Genomic DNA, 14,137 nt, shown 5'->3' on the forward strand with positions numbered 1-14,137 from the left:
CCTTGGGGGTCTAATTGTGTATTGGCAGCCTTTACAACAAACTTGGGCCATTTCAGGTCTGTACATTCACATTTCTTTCTTCAGCTGCATGCAGCAAATTCGGAGTCTGCACCCTGATTCTCACCCCTGATGGTTCTCACAGCTATCTCCAGACACTGCCCTGGAGCCCTTCCTTCTGCGCAGCTTCCGCATCTTTCACCCTGCCTTCTCAGTCCTTCCTTTCTAGCTGCTTTCTGAGCTGGATGGAACCTTGGAGAAATCATGATTATTTATTACAGTGAATACTTCATTTATTTGATTTAATCGTTTCTTTGAATTGTACAGAAGATTTTACTTTCCCCCATATTTGGCATCATATTTCATGGTATTATTATTCTAGATAGGATTTTTCCAGCGGTCTTAAATGATAATCTTAGCTCCTTCCTCACTCCTCTTCAGGCTGCGTGGAAAACCACTACTAAGTTAGCCCTTCTGACATTTTTCTCTTATCTGTTCTTCCACATAGTGACGCATCGGCTTCTGAACTGAGTGTCTTAGCTAGTGTTACTTACTGTTCTCTTTAATTACATCCATTACCAGGAATAGCACATAAAATTCCTCAAGTGAGTAGCATCCTTTACCACAAGGGGCCAGACTTGGGAGATGAGTGGGAAAGCTCTGAAAAAGCACACAGATACCTTTCCCCAAGTGAGCTCTCCACGTTTCATCATTTTCTTAGGTCTAATCTACTGCCACGTGAAGCAGTTGTTTTGTTGCCTAACTGTGGGTTCCCACCTAGGTGACCATGGAGCATTGCAGGAAGTGGTCAGTGTTTGTATTAGAGACTCTCATGAATTTGAAGTAGCCAGCCGAGGATTTTGCTAATTTGCCTAATTGATCATTGTAAGCTATTCATATAAATAAAAATATATTTGTTCTTTCCTCTTCAGTAACAGGTTTGAGAGTTTGATATGAATTCTTGATTAGTTTTGATCAAGAGAAGTAGTTTTAAAATCATTGCTAATGGGAGTACAGTATGAAACATCGTTACTTATTTTACTAAATTTTCTCTTTTGTTTCTTTTGCCTAAGCCTTAATTCCAGACACTCCAGAGATCTTGAACTTGTCTGCTGATTTCTCCACTTCAACATTACACCTAGAGTGGACCGACAAGGGTTCTGGTCTTCCTCATCACTCACACGTCGTCTGGGAAATCAAAGTTATGCGTAAAGATTCTATGGAGCTCGTAGAGTTAGTAAGTTTGACCAAAAATTGATCTTTTTTCTATGACATTACAGAGACCAAACAATTTTAAAATCCATTTTAGGATGGTATCAGTGAATATCATTATTAAGAAAGTAGGTAAAGTATCTCTCAAAGTTTATTAAAAACCATATGCTTTGATTCGGAAATCACATGTCAGCACTAAAGGGAGTTTAAGAAATTCCAGAGGCACAGATTCTGTCACTTGAACACAGGAAATGTTACCTTTGTGTACTTCTTTCTAGTCTTTTAATATACATCTGTTTACTTAAATTGGAAGTGCACTTTTAGTCTATTTTTTTGTTTTTGTCTGATATTATGTGAAGAGTCAATATTTTAAAACATATTTAGCCATAATAATCAGATTTTCTAGTACAAAATAAGTGCATTGTAATTTGTCACAAATGTAAGAAGCAAGCTTTAGTTTCTCAGTCTGAAATATGTTCTTATGTGTAGACCTTGCTTTCAAGTTTTTAATCGTGCTTATGAATAATTTTCTTATGCTCCATATTTAATTTTCTTTTAAGCTAAGATATAACTAATCAGAAAAGTTTTATGTATACTAGAATAAAGGGGATACTTTTTCAACTGTGAATAAAATAAAAAATAAATGAAAGGAAGTATTAGTCTAAACCATATAACTGATTGGTACAAGATACGTACCAAGTTGGTAGTCATAAAGTCATAATTTTCCTGTTTGGAGGAGAAATCCTTATATGAGAAAAAAATAGCAAGAGCAAGAAGGAAAAAAAAAAGGAAAAGAAAGAACAATTAAAACAACTAAGGCCAGCCCGATAGCTCAGTGGATTAAAGCACCTGCTTAGGCAGAGCACAGCAGCCACAGTTCAATCCCTGGTGTGCCTTGCCAGCCCTGCCCTTAGGGCATGCTGAGCTGGTGACTGAGACTGGGCATGGTGGTGCACATCTGTAATCCCAGTGTTAGGGAGGCTGAAAACAGGAGAATTAGGTAATTATCCAATCTACATAGTGAAACCCTATAGACTTTGTAGACCCTGTCCTAAATACAGAAAAAAAGAAAAAAAAAGACTAAAGGAGGGAAATTATTCCAGGTTCACAATAAAAAATGACTTTTTAAACTATAATGTTATTTATATCATTGTCAGAATTTCTACTGTAAAACAGTAGCATCATAATCTGCCACAAAATAAAATCTGTCATTTGGGAATAGCTTAAAAAAACCAAGGATCTTGGTCATTACTATTATATTCAAGGCCCTGGATAGCTCATAGTTGTGTACGCCATGCCCCACAGAGGGGTCAGGGGACTCCAAAGTTATCCTTTACCAGACCCCAGTACCCTCCTCCCTCAGGTACTCCCATTTGTCTTTCCCTGGAAACAAAACTATTTTGTCTCTTTTAGCTGATATCTTTCATTATTTGTTTCCACTTTTGCAAATATCATGCATATGTTGCTGTTTGATTTTTGGTTTGTAGTTTCATTTCAAGTAGTGTTTAATTCACTTACACAATGAAAGAGGAGAACTTTGTCCTCTCCCACAGGTCTCTCACATTTGCAGTCTCCGTGCTTCCTGGAACCCCCTCAGCCATTCCTGCCTTCCCAATTTCCTATGTTCCTCTAGCAGTTGAGTTACAGTGTATAGTAAAACAGTATTTGTTGCATTAGGGGTATGTAAACAGTATTTACAACTTTGTCTTTTTCAAAGAACTTCTTGGACTTTCTTTTTTTAAAATTTTCTCTGCTTTATCAATTCATTCCTAAAGGGCTGGGATTTGGCTCAATGGCACAGCACATGCCTGGCAAGTATGAGGTCCTGGGTTCAATTCCTGGTACAAGAAAAACAAAACAAAAAAAAAAACTCCTTCAACTCATTCTTAGATAGTCTCCATGTTGTATAAGTCTTGAAATTTTCTAATATGCTGTGTATTTTGTCAGTTTATCTTTATGCATAAATGTCTGTGAGGACCTCTGACTGGTTTCCCAGTCCTCCTCACACTGATGATATGTACATGGCAGACAGCATGATAATAGCCACAGCAGCTGATGGTCAGAGGTGTCCCAGGTATCCCAGCAGCCTCCGCTCTTAGAAGCAGCCTTATTCTGAAAGGAATTAGTATGTGCGCACACCTGCAACCCACTCAAGGTACACTTCCGTGTTGTTGCCTCGTTCATTGGGGAGTTACTGGAGCAAGCGACTCCATTGGCATCAGAGGTCGCCCTCATGCCCTTTCCTTATGATGGTCTCTCCTTTTCCTAAATCTCCTAGTAGGTTAATAGCATGTATTATTATATTCTTATTTCTTAATTTTGGTGGAAACATATGTTCTCATAGCTATTTGTTATTGAAGATACATTCTCCTGCCTGTAATACTAGCTTGCAGATAGGATTTATTTGTCAAAAAATCAAATACCTACAAACTGCTATTTTTTAGAAGATGCAGAACAAATAGAATATACATACATTACTTTTGGGAGTGTAAGACACTACCAGAAGAAAATATTCAGACATCACATTTCTGAAAATATTCTGCACTACTATGTGATTTCTAGCTTAGCCAGGTATCAAATTAGAAGTTGGAAAGTTTTATCATAATTTTGAAAGTATTGTTCCATTGTTTCTTGCTGTGGCTGGCTAAGTTCACTCTTGTACTGGGAGCTCACTAGGGCTTTTTTGGTCTGATATGTCAGCTTATAAACTTTTTTCTTTCTTTCATTTCTTCTTATCTTCTCCTTTTTTCTTAGAACTTTTGTTCTTTAGGAGTTGAATCTTCCAGACTGGTCTTCTCATTATCTTATCTTTCCTGTTTTCTGTCTTTTGCCTTGATTTTGAGAAACTTGTCCTAAACTTCATCATGTCCTATTATTTTCTGTTAATACACTTTTCATTTCTAAGAAATAACTTTAAAAAAGAAACTCAGTTCTTGTTTCATGAGTAGACTATCTTAAGTATGAGGATATCAATGATTTAATTGTTTTTCTTTCTGCCTACCATATTTCTTTGTTATATTTTCTCTTTATTTTGGCTTTTGACCTTTAGATTGCTTCAAAACATTTGGTCATCTTGGTTGCTACTTACATTTAAATGAGAGGGTCCTGAAGTCTCATCAAAATTATAGTTTGCTTTAAGGGGACTTGTTGACTGGGGATTTCATTGTTGGATAATTAGGGTGGGCTACCTAGTTGGCAAACTTCTGATCTTATTGTAGGTAATTACCTTAGCCTATTCCTATTCCCCAAAGACACACTTGCTGAGTGTGGTTACCACTGTTGGGAGAGCTGAGAGTGGAAAGGAGGGCCAGGTTAGCCATGTGTTCTGGTGTGGCATCCCCTTGTGCAGCTCCTCCTGAGACCTTCAGTCCAGAAGGCCTCTGCTTGCTTCTCCCAGAACACCAGTCACTGTTTTGCTGCCCAGGTGAGCAGGGGTCTAATGTGTCTTTGCAGACATTCATGCCGTCTCCTTGCTTTAAGACCAGCATTTCCAGGGTGATGCGGCCATCCCCCGGGCTCTGGTCGTTCTGTAATACAAACCAAGTATTTTCCTGGCTTTCCCAGTGAAAATATAAGGTTCTGCTTTCTTAGGATTCCTGAGTCATTGCTAGTATCCATCTACTTTCCAGCTTCTGAAATTTTAGTGATGTTGCTACATGTCTTATTGTTTGTCCTTACGCTTCTATGCCTTTAATAAGAATCTGTTTACTCTTGTTTTAGAAGAATCTTAGAGTAGGACAGAAAAAAATACATTTCTTTAATATATTGTCTTTCAATTGAAACTTACAAAGTATCAGTTAGTAGATCTTCAAAATTTGTAATCTTGCCCATTTCTTACAATTGAGATTAATATCCTATACTACTGTAAGCTGCATGTTAATTAACTATTAAAACTAAGATATTTTCTTTTAAATGAAAATTTAAAATGTAGGATACATGTATTAAAGCTGTTATATAGGTGATAATGACATCAATCTAAAACTATTTTGTTGAAAAGCTGCCCCTCTTTGCCTTTAGAGATATAAACCCATTAACTATTTTTCCTCTAGGAAAACATAAAAATCTTGTAGGCAGTATCTTAGGTGCTGTATTAGATATTTTCGTGAATATCAACATCCTGGGGCCATGGATGTAGCTCAGTGGCGCAGCGTGTGCCTGGCAAGCCCAAGGTCCTAAGATCGATTCCTGGTACCAAAATAGAAAAAAGAATATCAATGTCCTGGATGACAATGCAGTAGGGCTTGTTGCTTATGAAGTGAACATAGTTGTGTGACGATTGTTGCTCTAACTTTTCTGATGTGCCTTATTAAAAAAAAATCTTAGGTAGGGCTAGAAAGGTAGCTCAGAGTCATGTAAGTGCCTTCCTGGCAAGTACAAGGACCTGAGTTCATTCTCCAGTACCCCCCCCCAAAAAAAAAATTTAAGATAGTTTTACCAAAGGACAGACCATTTATTTATAACAATTTGGTTTTCTTTTATTAATTTTATTGAGAAACAAATAGCAATGAGACAGTTTCAAAACAGGTTAGTAAGATAGTCACAATAATTAATACATTGCATATTGTTGTCTTTGTAGTAGTTATTCCTAGTACAAGATGCAGACATGATATCCTGTCCAAACACCATTAGTACAAATCTTTCTTCTTATTGAATTAAGAGAAAGTAGCTGTATATCTATCCTAACTATTTTGTATATACAGATACAAAATGGTCCTTCATTTATGTCCTCTTTTTTTGTTTAGTTTTGTCAGAGATGGGTATTCCATTGCCATTTAAATATTGTAGATGCTTGAATTCAGCAAGATAATCCAATATAGTCCAGTAGTCCATAATAGTAGTGGGTTGTCCGTAGGACTGGTAGTGTCAGAAGTTTTTGACTTGAGCCTTTTACAGCTCATCATATTAATATGGCTTTACTTTTTATACTTTTCTACTGGATGGTTAAGACCAAGATAAAGCAAGACCTATATAACAAGAAATGTAACTTTTGTATCTGACAAGGTCAGTCAGATCCCCTCAGGATTTACCCTGAAACCCTGTACTGCAGTTTGTAGATCTTTTTTAAGTGTCAGCCATCTGGATGAGTCATGGCCATTACTTGAGCACTTTGCTCTCTGTGAAAGCCTGAGAGATATTTATAATAATTTGGTGATATGGTATTTTGTGGTTTTCTGATCTTAAGAGCAAGAAAATCTTATCACTACCTGGGCTTGATTTTAGGTGACTTACAACACCACTCTGAATGGCAGAGATGTGGTCCATCGCTGGAGCTGGGCCTCAGACATGCCCTTGGAGTGTGCCGCTCATCATGTGAGCATTAGGTGCTACATTGACTCTCCTCATTTCTCTGGTCCGAAAGAGTGGAGCAACTGGAGCCCAGTGAAGAGCATTTCTTGTAAGCTGTATTTAAAGAGTTTTTGTTTCAAATGAACTGGAGTGCTGAAAAGCAGTGTTCAGTGTACATTCTTTGTTCTCTGAAATCTCAGGAGCTGTATGAGGGTCATATAGGAGCTTCCAAGTCTGCCTCCCAAGAGATTTTAAAGAAGTCCAAGATGGACTTCAGGAGTCTGTGTTTTTAAGATGTCCTAAGTGGCCAAATAAACATCCTAGTATGAAAACCATTATAATAAGCACTGAAGAATGATTTAAAGATGCATTGTTGGAAATGAGATCCAATGGATATATTTTTAAGATAATAATTCCCAACCTGTGAAACACAGAGCAGACAACACTAGGAGGAGCATAGTTGTTGTAGAAAATGTGGGAGTCTATAAAATACCAAGAAAATCATCTGTCCATTAAGCAAAACTTATATCCAGGCAGAATGCTGCCAGGGTAGAGGAGGACTAAGAACATTGCCAATAAAATGTCCTGCAAACACTGGAAGTTGCTGGAGGTAGCTCGCTCTAGCGACAATGTGCAGAAGTGATCAAAGCAAGGAGAGCTGGAGGCACAGAGGTAAATAAAGATCTGTGTCTGTTGAGCAAGTCAGTGGAAATATAAGCTAGGATACTGGGGTTTAGAAATAAAAGGGAGGGAAGATGTGAAAATGCCAGTGGTGAGAAATGGAGCCACATGTGCCTGTTAGTGTGGGCAGTTGAATGGTTAGTGCTCTTGAGATTAAAATAAAAAAAGTATGAACAAGTTACATGGGGAGAAAATGTTTGTTTTTAATCATTGGGCTTCAGGCACTGAAGAGTTTATATAGCAGGGCCAAACAACATTGGAAATGGAAGTTTAGAGGTAAGGCCAGTAGTCAGAGGACTAGCAGCCCAGGAGTGTCTAGTGTTACAAAAAGAGTGGGTTCTAAGGAGAAAGACTTTAAATAGCATCCAAGGTTCGGTAGAAAGCAAAGGAATGGCGACTGCGAAGGGACCACTGGATTGGTTTGGTAACATGGCATGGGTGGAAGCCGGACCACAGTGAAGAGGTGGGTGGGAGATGGCAAGAACAGAGGTCATTAAAAATCCTATTCAGTGTGTGTGGCTGTGGGGGGGCACTGGTATGGATCAGCTCTGCAGGGGTGAGGATTTTTTGAGACAAGGCCGCAGTTAATTGCCCAGGTTAGACTCAAACTTGCAGTCCTCTCACCACAGCTTCTCTTGATGTGCATTTGTCTCATTTGTATTTAAACCCACTGAATTTGAATGTGTAGACTTACTAAGCATTACCCTGTGACCTTAGATCTTTCTCTCCCCAACATTACCCTTTTCAGGAAGCAAATTATACATGGATTTACCTTACTTCTTATGTGTACTTTACTTCTTTGCAACAGGAGGGACATACCTCATATTTGGCTGCGTTGTCTCAAAACACCATATAGTTTATTTTGTATATAGTGGACCGTTTTACAAGTCATCTTGGGGAAAAAAAAAAAAGGCTCATTTTGGAGACTATTTTATATAAAACACTTCTCAAATATTTATAATTCTTTTTGTTCTTTGTAGGGACTCCTGATTCTCAGACCAAAGTTTTTCCTCAAGACAACGTAATACTTGTAGGCTCAGATATAACATTTTGTTGTTTAAGTCAAGAAAAAGTGTTAGTGGCACAGATTGGCAGTAAAAATTGCCCCCTTATCCACCTTGATGGAGAAAACGTTGCTATCAAGATCCATAATATTTCCGTTTCTGAAGATAGTGGAACAAATGTGATTTTCACAACAGAAGAGTCCATATATGGAACAGTTATTTTTGCAGGCTGTAAGTATATAATTCCAACAAGAGAGCTGCTATTAGCCTGATGTCGTCTCTTTCATACTAGGTTCTTTTCCTGCAGAATTATTCTGTTATTTCTTTGTTCTTTAGTATAAATGATACATAAAGAACCCAGAATCCTCGCATGTATTAAAATGAATCCTCAGCTTGTTTTCTACTTAGTTGTATCTGTATAACTTGTAACTTTTAAAGTAAGATCTGAAATAGGTAACTGCTCATGTTTAAGTTCTCAATTAATGGTTTTAATTCAAAAATCATTGGTGTATAGTATTTCTTAATCCTATATTGTTTGGGGATTATTTCATATAAATCAGTTTCCTACCTAAAGTATACCTGTTTTTAAATACTTAAATTGTAATGATTGCAAACAAAATCTTTCAGTAGCATAATATGTCTTTAACTTTCGTCTAACATATTTGAGGAGAACGGGAAGACTGGAGGACACAGGCAAGAATCCATTTTCTCTCACTGTGTTCTGTACATAGCAAGTGCTTTATTATTGTGGACACATTTATTAGACTCCTACAGTCTAAATACTTTCCTAACCTGTGGTGGTGAGCTGCCCTGCCTATTGTGGCTTGTGTTGAATGCCCAGGCATAAGTATGTTTAGAGTTTTTAGCTTTGTTGGTAGTTTTTGTGCCCTCCTCCACCTTGGCTTGGCCTCTCTCACTGATCTTTCTTGGCTGTATTCTTTATAAAAGGCTCTGAGTTTGTTCTGAGGGTCTCATGAATAAAGGTAAGTGAAATAGATTGAGCGAACTTTGTGAGATTTCTTTAGATTGCCTATTGACTTTTTGTTTTACTCTTTTATGATTCTTGTGCTGGATCTCATTGAGATGCTGATGAAGTTCCGTGAACAGCCAGGATTAGGTGTACTTCTCAACTTGATGGCTATAAAGTTACTGACTTTTGTCATCCTACTAGTGTGTTTTGAAGACTATTTACAAAGTTCTGTACCAAAAGTCAGACATTTAGGATGAGAACCAGTGGTATATGTAGTAAAGTTACTTGATAAATAATACTAAAAAATGAGCTATCCACTTAAAAGTGTGAAAGGACGTTAATATTTTAAAGCTGAAATTATGTACTGACTCCATTTCTATTATAGTCCTAGAATATGCCTTTTAAATTTGTAACTTGAACTTCATTTATTACATTTGAAGTTTAAAATCTGTTTTTGGCATTTGCCAACTTAGAACAGTGGTCACAGGTCCCTATACCAACAGAGGAAGTTCTTTAGACATTAGAGCAGGTTTTAAAGCGAATTAGGGCTAGTGCTACAGTTACTTTCTTTTCTTTATGAATATCCCTTTAATCCATAATTTATTAAAAAGAATTTCAGAATCAGCATGTGATTTTTCACTTAAACACACATATGCTGTGTAAACCTGTTGAATTTTTATCAAACTTAAATCAATTACCAATTTAGGAAAATGTTCATTCTTATAAGGCTGAGTCTTTCAAGCTATGAATATGGTACATCCTTCCATTTATTATCATTGTGATCTGAAGTCTTGTATATCTCGGGTAAATTTATTCCTAGGTGCTTCATGTTTTCTGAGGCTATTAGAAATATTACTTTAATTGCATTTTCTATTTATCAAAGTATACTTGATTTATATGGTACAGTTGAAAAATGTGGTGAATATTTAAACATAAAATTAAAAGTCATATTACCATCAATCCCCCCCTTCCAGCACACTTACCCATCATGCCATTTTGTGAAGCAGTTGTGTAAATCATCTTTCAGGAACATGTCTAGTGATGGTGTCATGCCTGTACCAGAGCCCAGAATCAGTTTGAAATGTTTGCCTTTCATGACCATTTGACTTTGAGGAAGAGCCAGAAGTCATGTGGTGACAGATCACTGAGTGAGATGGATGAGGAAACCCCATAATGTTTTCACAAGCCTGCCTTTCAATTGGATGGCATTTGGTAGAGCATCCACTGTATTTTTATTACATTTTATAAAGATAGTCACAAAGGAGAACTTCCAAAACTATTTCAGAGAGTACCAAGAACAATGGGATGAGTGTGTGTGAAGCACTGGGTAGTAGATTCAAGGGGATTCGTAGCAGTGTGTCTTACTATAATAAAATTTATTGTTAAACATTCATCAGATATTTTTATCACACCTTGTATACATAGCTTTTACCTAATGTTAGTTGAATCTTTTGGAAGATAATTTCTTTGAAAAGACTATCAGTATATTTCAGATACTGTTGTTTCATATTTTCTCTATCCCTCTAGTTCTTTTTAGGTTTTTCCTTTTACTTGGGGAGGTTTTTTTTTTTTTTTTGTATTTTTTAGGGAAGGGTCTACAGGGTGTTCAGGATCTCACTTTTAGATCAGACTTGTAGTGATCTGCCTGTTTACAGCCTCCTAAGAGCTGGGATTACAGGTGCATGCCACCATGCCCAGTCTCAGTTGCCATCTCAGCACGCCCCCAGGGCTGGCATGGCAGGCCCGGGGATCGAACCCCTGCACCTGTGTTCCTGTTACTTAGATTGTAAATATCTCAGTTTCATGTATTTGCCAAATCCTAAAATACTTAGCATGTTGAATAAATCCCAAATAGTTTTGGATGTGATTTTTTTTTTTTTTTTTTTTTTCTTTTTGGTGGAACTGGAGATTGAACTCAGGCCCTTGTGCTTGTCAGGCAAGCGCTTATTCTACTGAGCCATCTCCCCAGCCCCGGATGTGATTTTAATAGGTTGTTGAAAATTTGATCTTAGATTAAAAAGTTTCCAAACTACATGTGCTAATTAATTACTAAACTTTGACTCATCCATTATCAGCCATTATTAGTTATGTAATCTTAATACTACATAAAAAGTTACAAAAAAGATGTCATTCTTATTTCTGGATTGGGCATGTAAAATTTTCTAAGTTTTAGTTGGTAAATGAAGGACTGTTTAAAAAATTGTATCTTTAGAAGTTACGTTACAGAATATTTTAACAGGTAACTTTTGTTAAGACTACTTTAATGGAACATGAAAGATAGTTTAGATGAATATAATTGTAGGAAGTACCAGTTTCTGTTTCTGTTTAAACATGGTTATAAAAATGACTGTTTCAATAATATGTAATGTCAGACTGCAGTATTTTCATTTAAAGTTTTTACAAAAGTACTGCACCCCCCCCTTGTTTTTTTCTTTTTCTACTCTGCTGCAGCAAAGCCAGAGGGAACTGTTTTGCAGCTGGCTTAGTCACTTTTTCCCATCGTTGAGACACAGTACCCAATTCCCCCAACTAAAGGAAGAGAGGTTTACTTTTGCTCACAGTTTCAGGAATTTTAGTCCATGGATTGTAGGCTCTAAAGCAGAAATGGCATGGTGGGAGAGGCTGCCATGGAGGAAACTTGCTCACACCATGGTGTCCAGGAGCAGAGGGAGAAGGAAGGAGCCGGGGAGGGAGGTGTATGCTTCCAGTCATGCCCTTTGTGACCACATCCAGCCAGCCCTCATGTTCTGACAGCAAGTTAGAACTCATCAGAGTCCTAAGCACAGATAGCAGTGCTCCCGTGATCCTATCGCTTTGAAAGGCCAACACCCAGCTGGAGAAATATTAATTCCTGCAGTACTGTGTCTAGCACCCAGGGCAAGTTGTGGTGATATGTGAGCTCTAAAGAGCTTGGGCAGCCCCCCCTCACAGCATTGCTGGGTGCAGCTCTCATGTTCTCTTTGGGGCTAGCTTTGCTCCCCCTCTGTAACTTGTCACAGCAGATATTCTATATTCCTGTCTTCTCCAACCACCTGGGGTCTCTACTGCACTCTGAGCTCACTGTCATAGGTTCACACAGTGCCCTCTCGGGATACACTGGCAGATTTCCTAGGCCTTCTTTTGAAATTTATGTTGAAGTCTCTTGGATTGCTTCAGCTCTTGCACTGTGCCTGCCCATAAACATGCACCATCTAGATAATGCCAAAGTCTACCTGCAGTTCGGCAGTAGCCAAGCCCCCTTGCTCGTGGTGCAGCAACCTCTGAGTGCTTGTTTAGATGACTGAACTCTGTGAAATTCTTTAATTTTCCCTGAATGAGCTGCATTCTCTGGGATTCATTTTTCAAAGTGAAGTCTGTGACTTTTGAACTTTGGAGCCTGCGGCATCTTGTTAATTCTGAGGTGCCTTGTGTTGATGAATGTACTTGGATTCTTTTTAATGCAGATCTTTTTAGCAACCATGTTCTCATTTGCTCCAACTTTGCAGGGTCTTTCTTTCTGAAAACATTTAAAATGGACTTTTTGCTCCTCTTTTTCACTCTAAAATGAAAGCTACCAGCAGTAACCATTCCACAGCCTGAACATTGGGCTGCTTTGAAATTTCCTCCAACAGATTAGTCTGGTGCTCCTACACTCTGTCTCCTGAAAAACCTCAGAAAATGGGCACAACGTGGACAAATGTTCTGCTAGAGCATAACCCACAAGGTCTCTTGTTCCCAACTGAAACCTCCTATGCCTGGTCTTCACGATGCACATTTCTATCAGCATTCTGGTCCTCTGAGCTCTGATCAGAATTTCACATCAAGCTTGAATCACAGCATTGTAGGATTTCTCTAGCCAGTGTCTACAGACCTTTCTACACTAAGAGTGGGGTGGTTATCATAATTATACTTGACAAATTAGTACCAAAATCTATCTTACTTTTTTTGTGACATTCCCAATTTAAAGGAGGAGAGCCTTAATTTGGTTCAGTTCCAGTCTGTAATTAGCAGGATCATATATGGAAATGGCCTGCTGGAAGAAATCTACTCACATCATGGTGGTCAGGAAGCGCAGACCAAGGGCCCAGTGAAGAAAAGCTGCTTAGGCTATGGGCCCATGAAGGAGAGTGAAAAGGACCATGCAGGAAACATGTCCTTCCGGGTCACATCCCAGGGACCTGCGTCTTTGGCCAACTCCCTAATCAGTGAGCTGTGAACTCATTAGTGGGCTAATCTATTTGTAAGTGTAGTGCCCCATCATCCAGTCACCTTCCAAACATCCTAGACTACATCTAAACCACAGGAGTAGCATGTTGACTTTTAGTATATTTGTTACTTGTTTACAAATCAGAATATATAGATGATAAAGCTGAACCTGTTTTTACTTGCTGTGTTAAAAGGATTTATTTGAGCGATTTGGTAAATTCTTACATAGGAGCAAAGGAAAAAGTAGTATTTGGTTTCTTAAGTTGCTATTTGGCCTTTTTGAAGTGAAGAGTCACTTTTTAATATATTTTATTACACCATCTAATATGTTAAGAACTTGGACAGAGCACGCTATTAAAGAATAATTTCTATATTATTCAAAAGTGAAATATGGTTAGTAAATGATTTATATTTTAAGACAATTATACAAAATGTTATTACCAGTTTATAAAATATTATGCTAACAGGATAAACATTTAATCATTTGTAACTACATTGTATTTTCTTTAGATCCACCTGATGTTCCTCAAAAACTGAATTGTGAAACACACGATTTAGAAAAAATTGTATGTAGTTGGAATCCAGGAAGACCAACAGCATTGGTGGGCCCACGAAGTACAAATTACATTTTATTTGAGAGGTAATAGTAACCAGGAAAAGATGCTAGATGGCAAATACTTTGGAAAAACATGATAAATCACATAAGGAGGGGGCCGGGGAGATGGCTCAGTAGAATAAGTGCTTCCCTGGCAAACAACTAGGATCTGAGTTCAATTCCCAGTTACACACACACACACACACA

At 37.8% G+C, this 14,137-nt stretch overlaps 1 protein-coding gene across 3 annotated transcripts in view; it reads left to right on the forward strand.

The window, feature by feature from the left end:
• Nucleotides 1–14,137, forward strand: part of Lifr (LIF receptor alpha) — a 180,172-nt gene that overhangs the window by 86,808 nt on the left and 79,227 nt on the right. For all 3 annotated transcript variants that reach the window (XM_023711895.1, XM_004623427.3, XM_023711893.1), the window contains exons 5-8: nucleotides 1,071–1,234; nucleotides 6,430–6,604; nucleotides 8,157–8,411; nucleotides 13,846–13,975. In XM_023711895.1, the coding sequence (XP_023567663.1) occupies nucleotides 1,071–1,234; nucleotides 6,430–6,604; nucleotides 8,157–8,411; nucleotides 13,846–13,975 (724 nt within the window). The remainder of the gene's footprint in view (nucleotides 1–1,070; nucleotides 1,235–6,429; nucleotides 6,605–8,156; nucleotides 8,412–13,845; nucleotides 13,976–14,137) is intronic.

This window comes from Octodon degus, unplaced genomic scaffold (genome assembly GCF_000260255.1).
Source record: "Octodon degus isolate 3935 unplaced genomic scaffold, OctDeg1.0 scaffold00002, whole genome shotgun sequence".
Lineage (NCBI taxonomy): Eukaryota > Metazoa > Chordata > Mammalia > Rodentia > Octodontidae > Octodon > Octodon degus.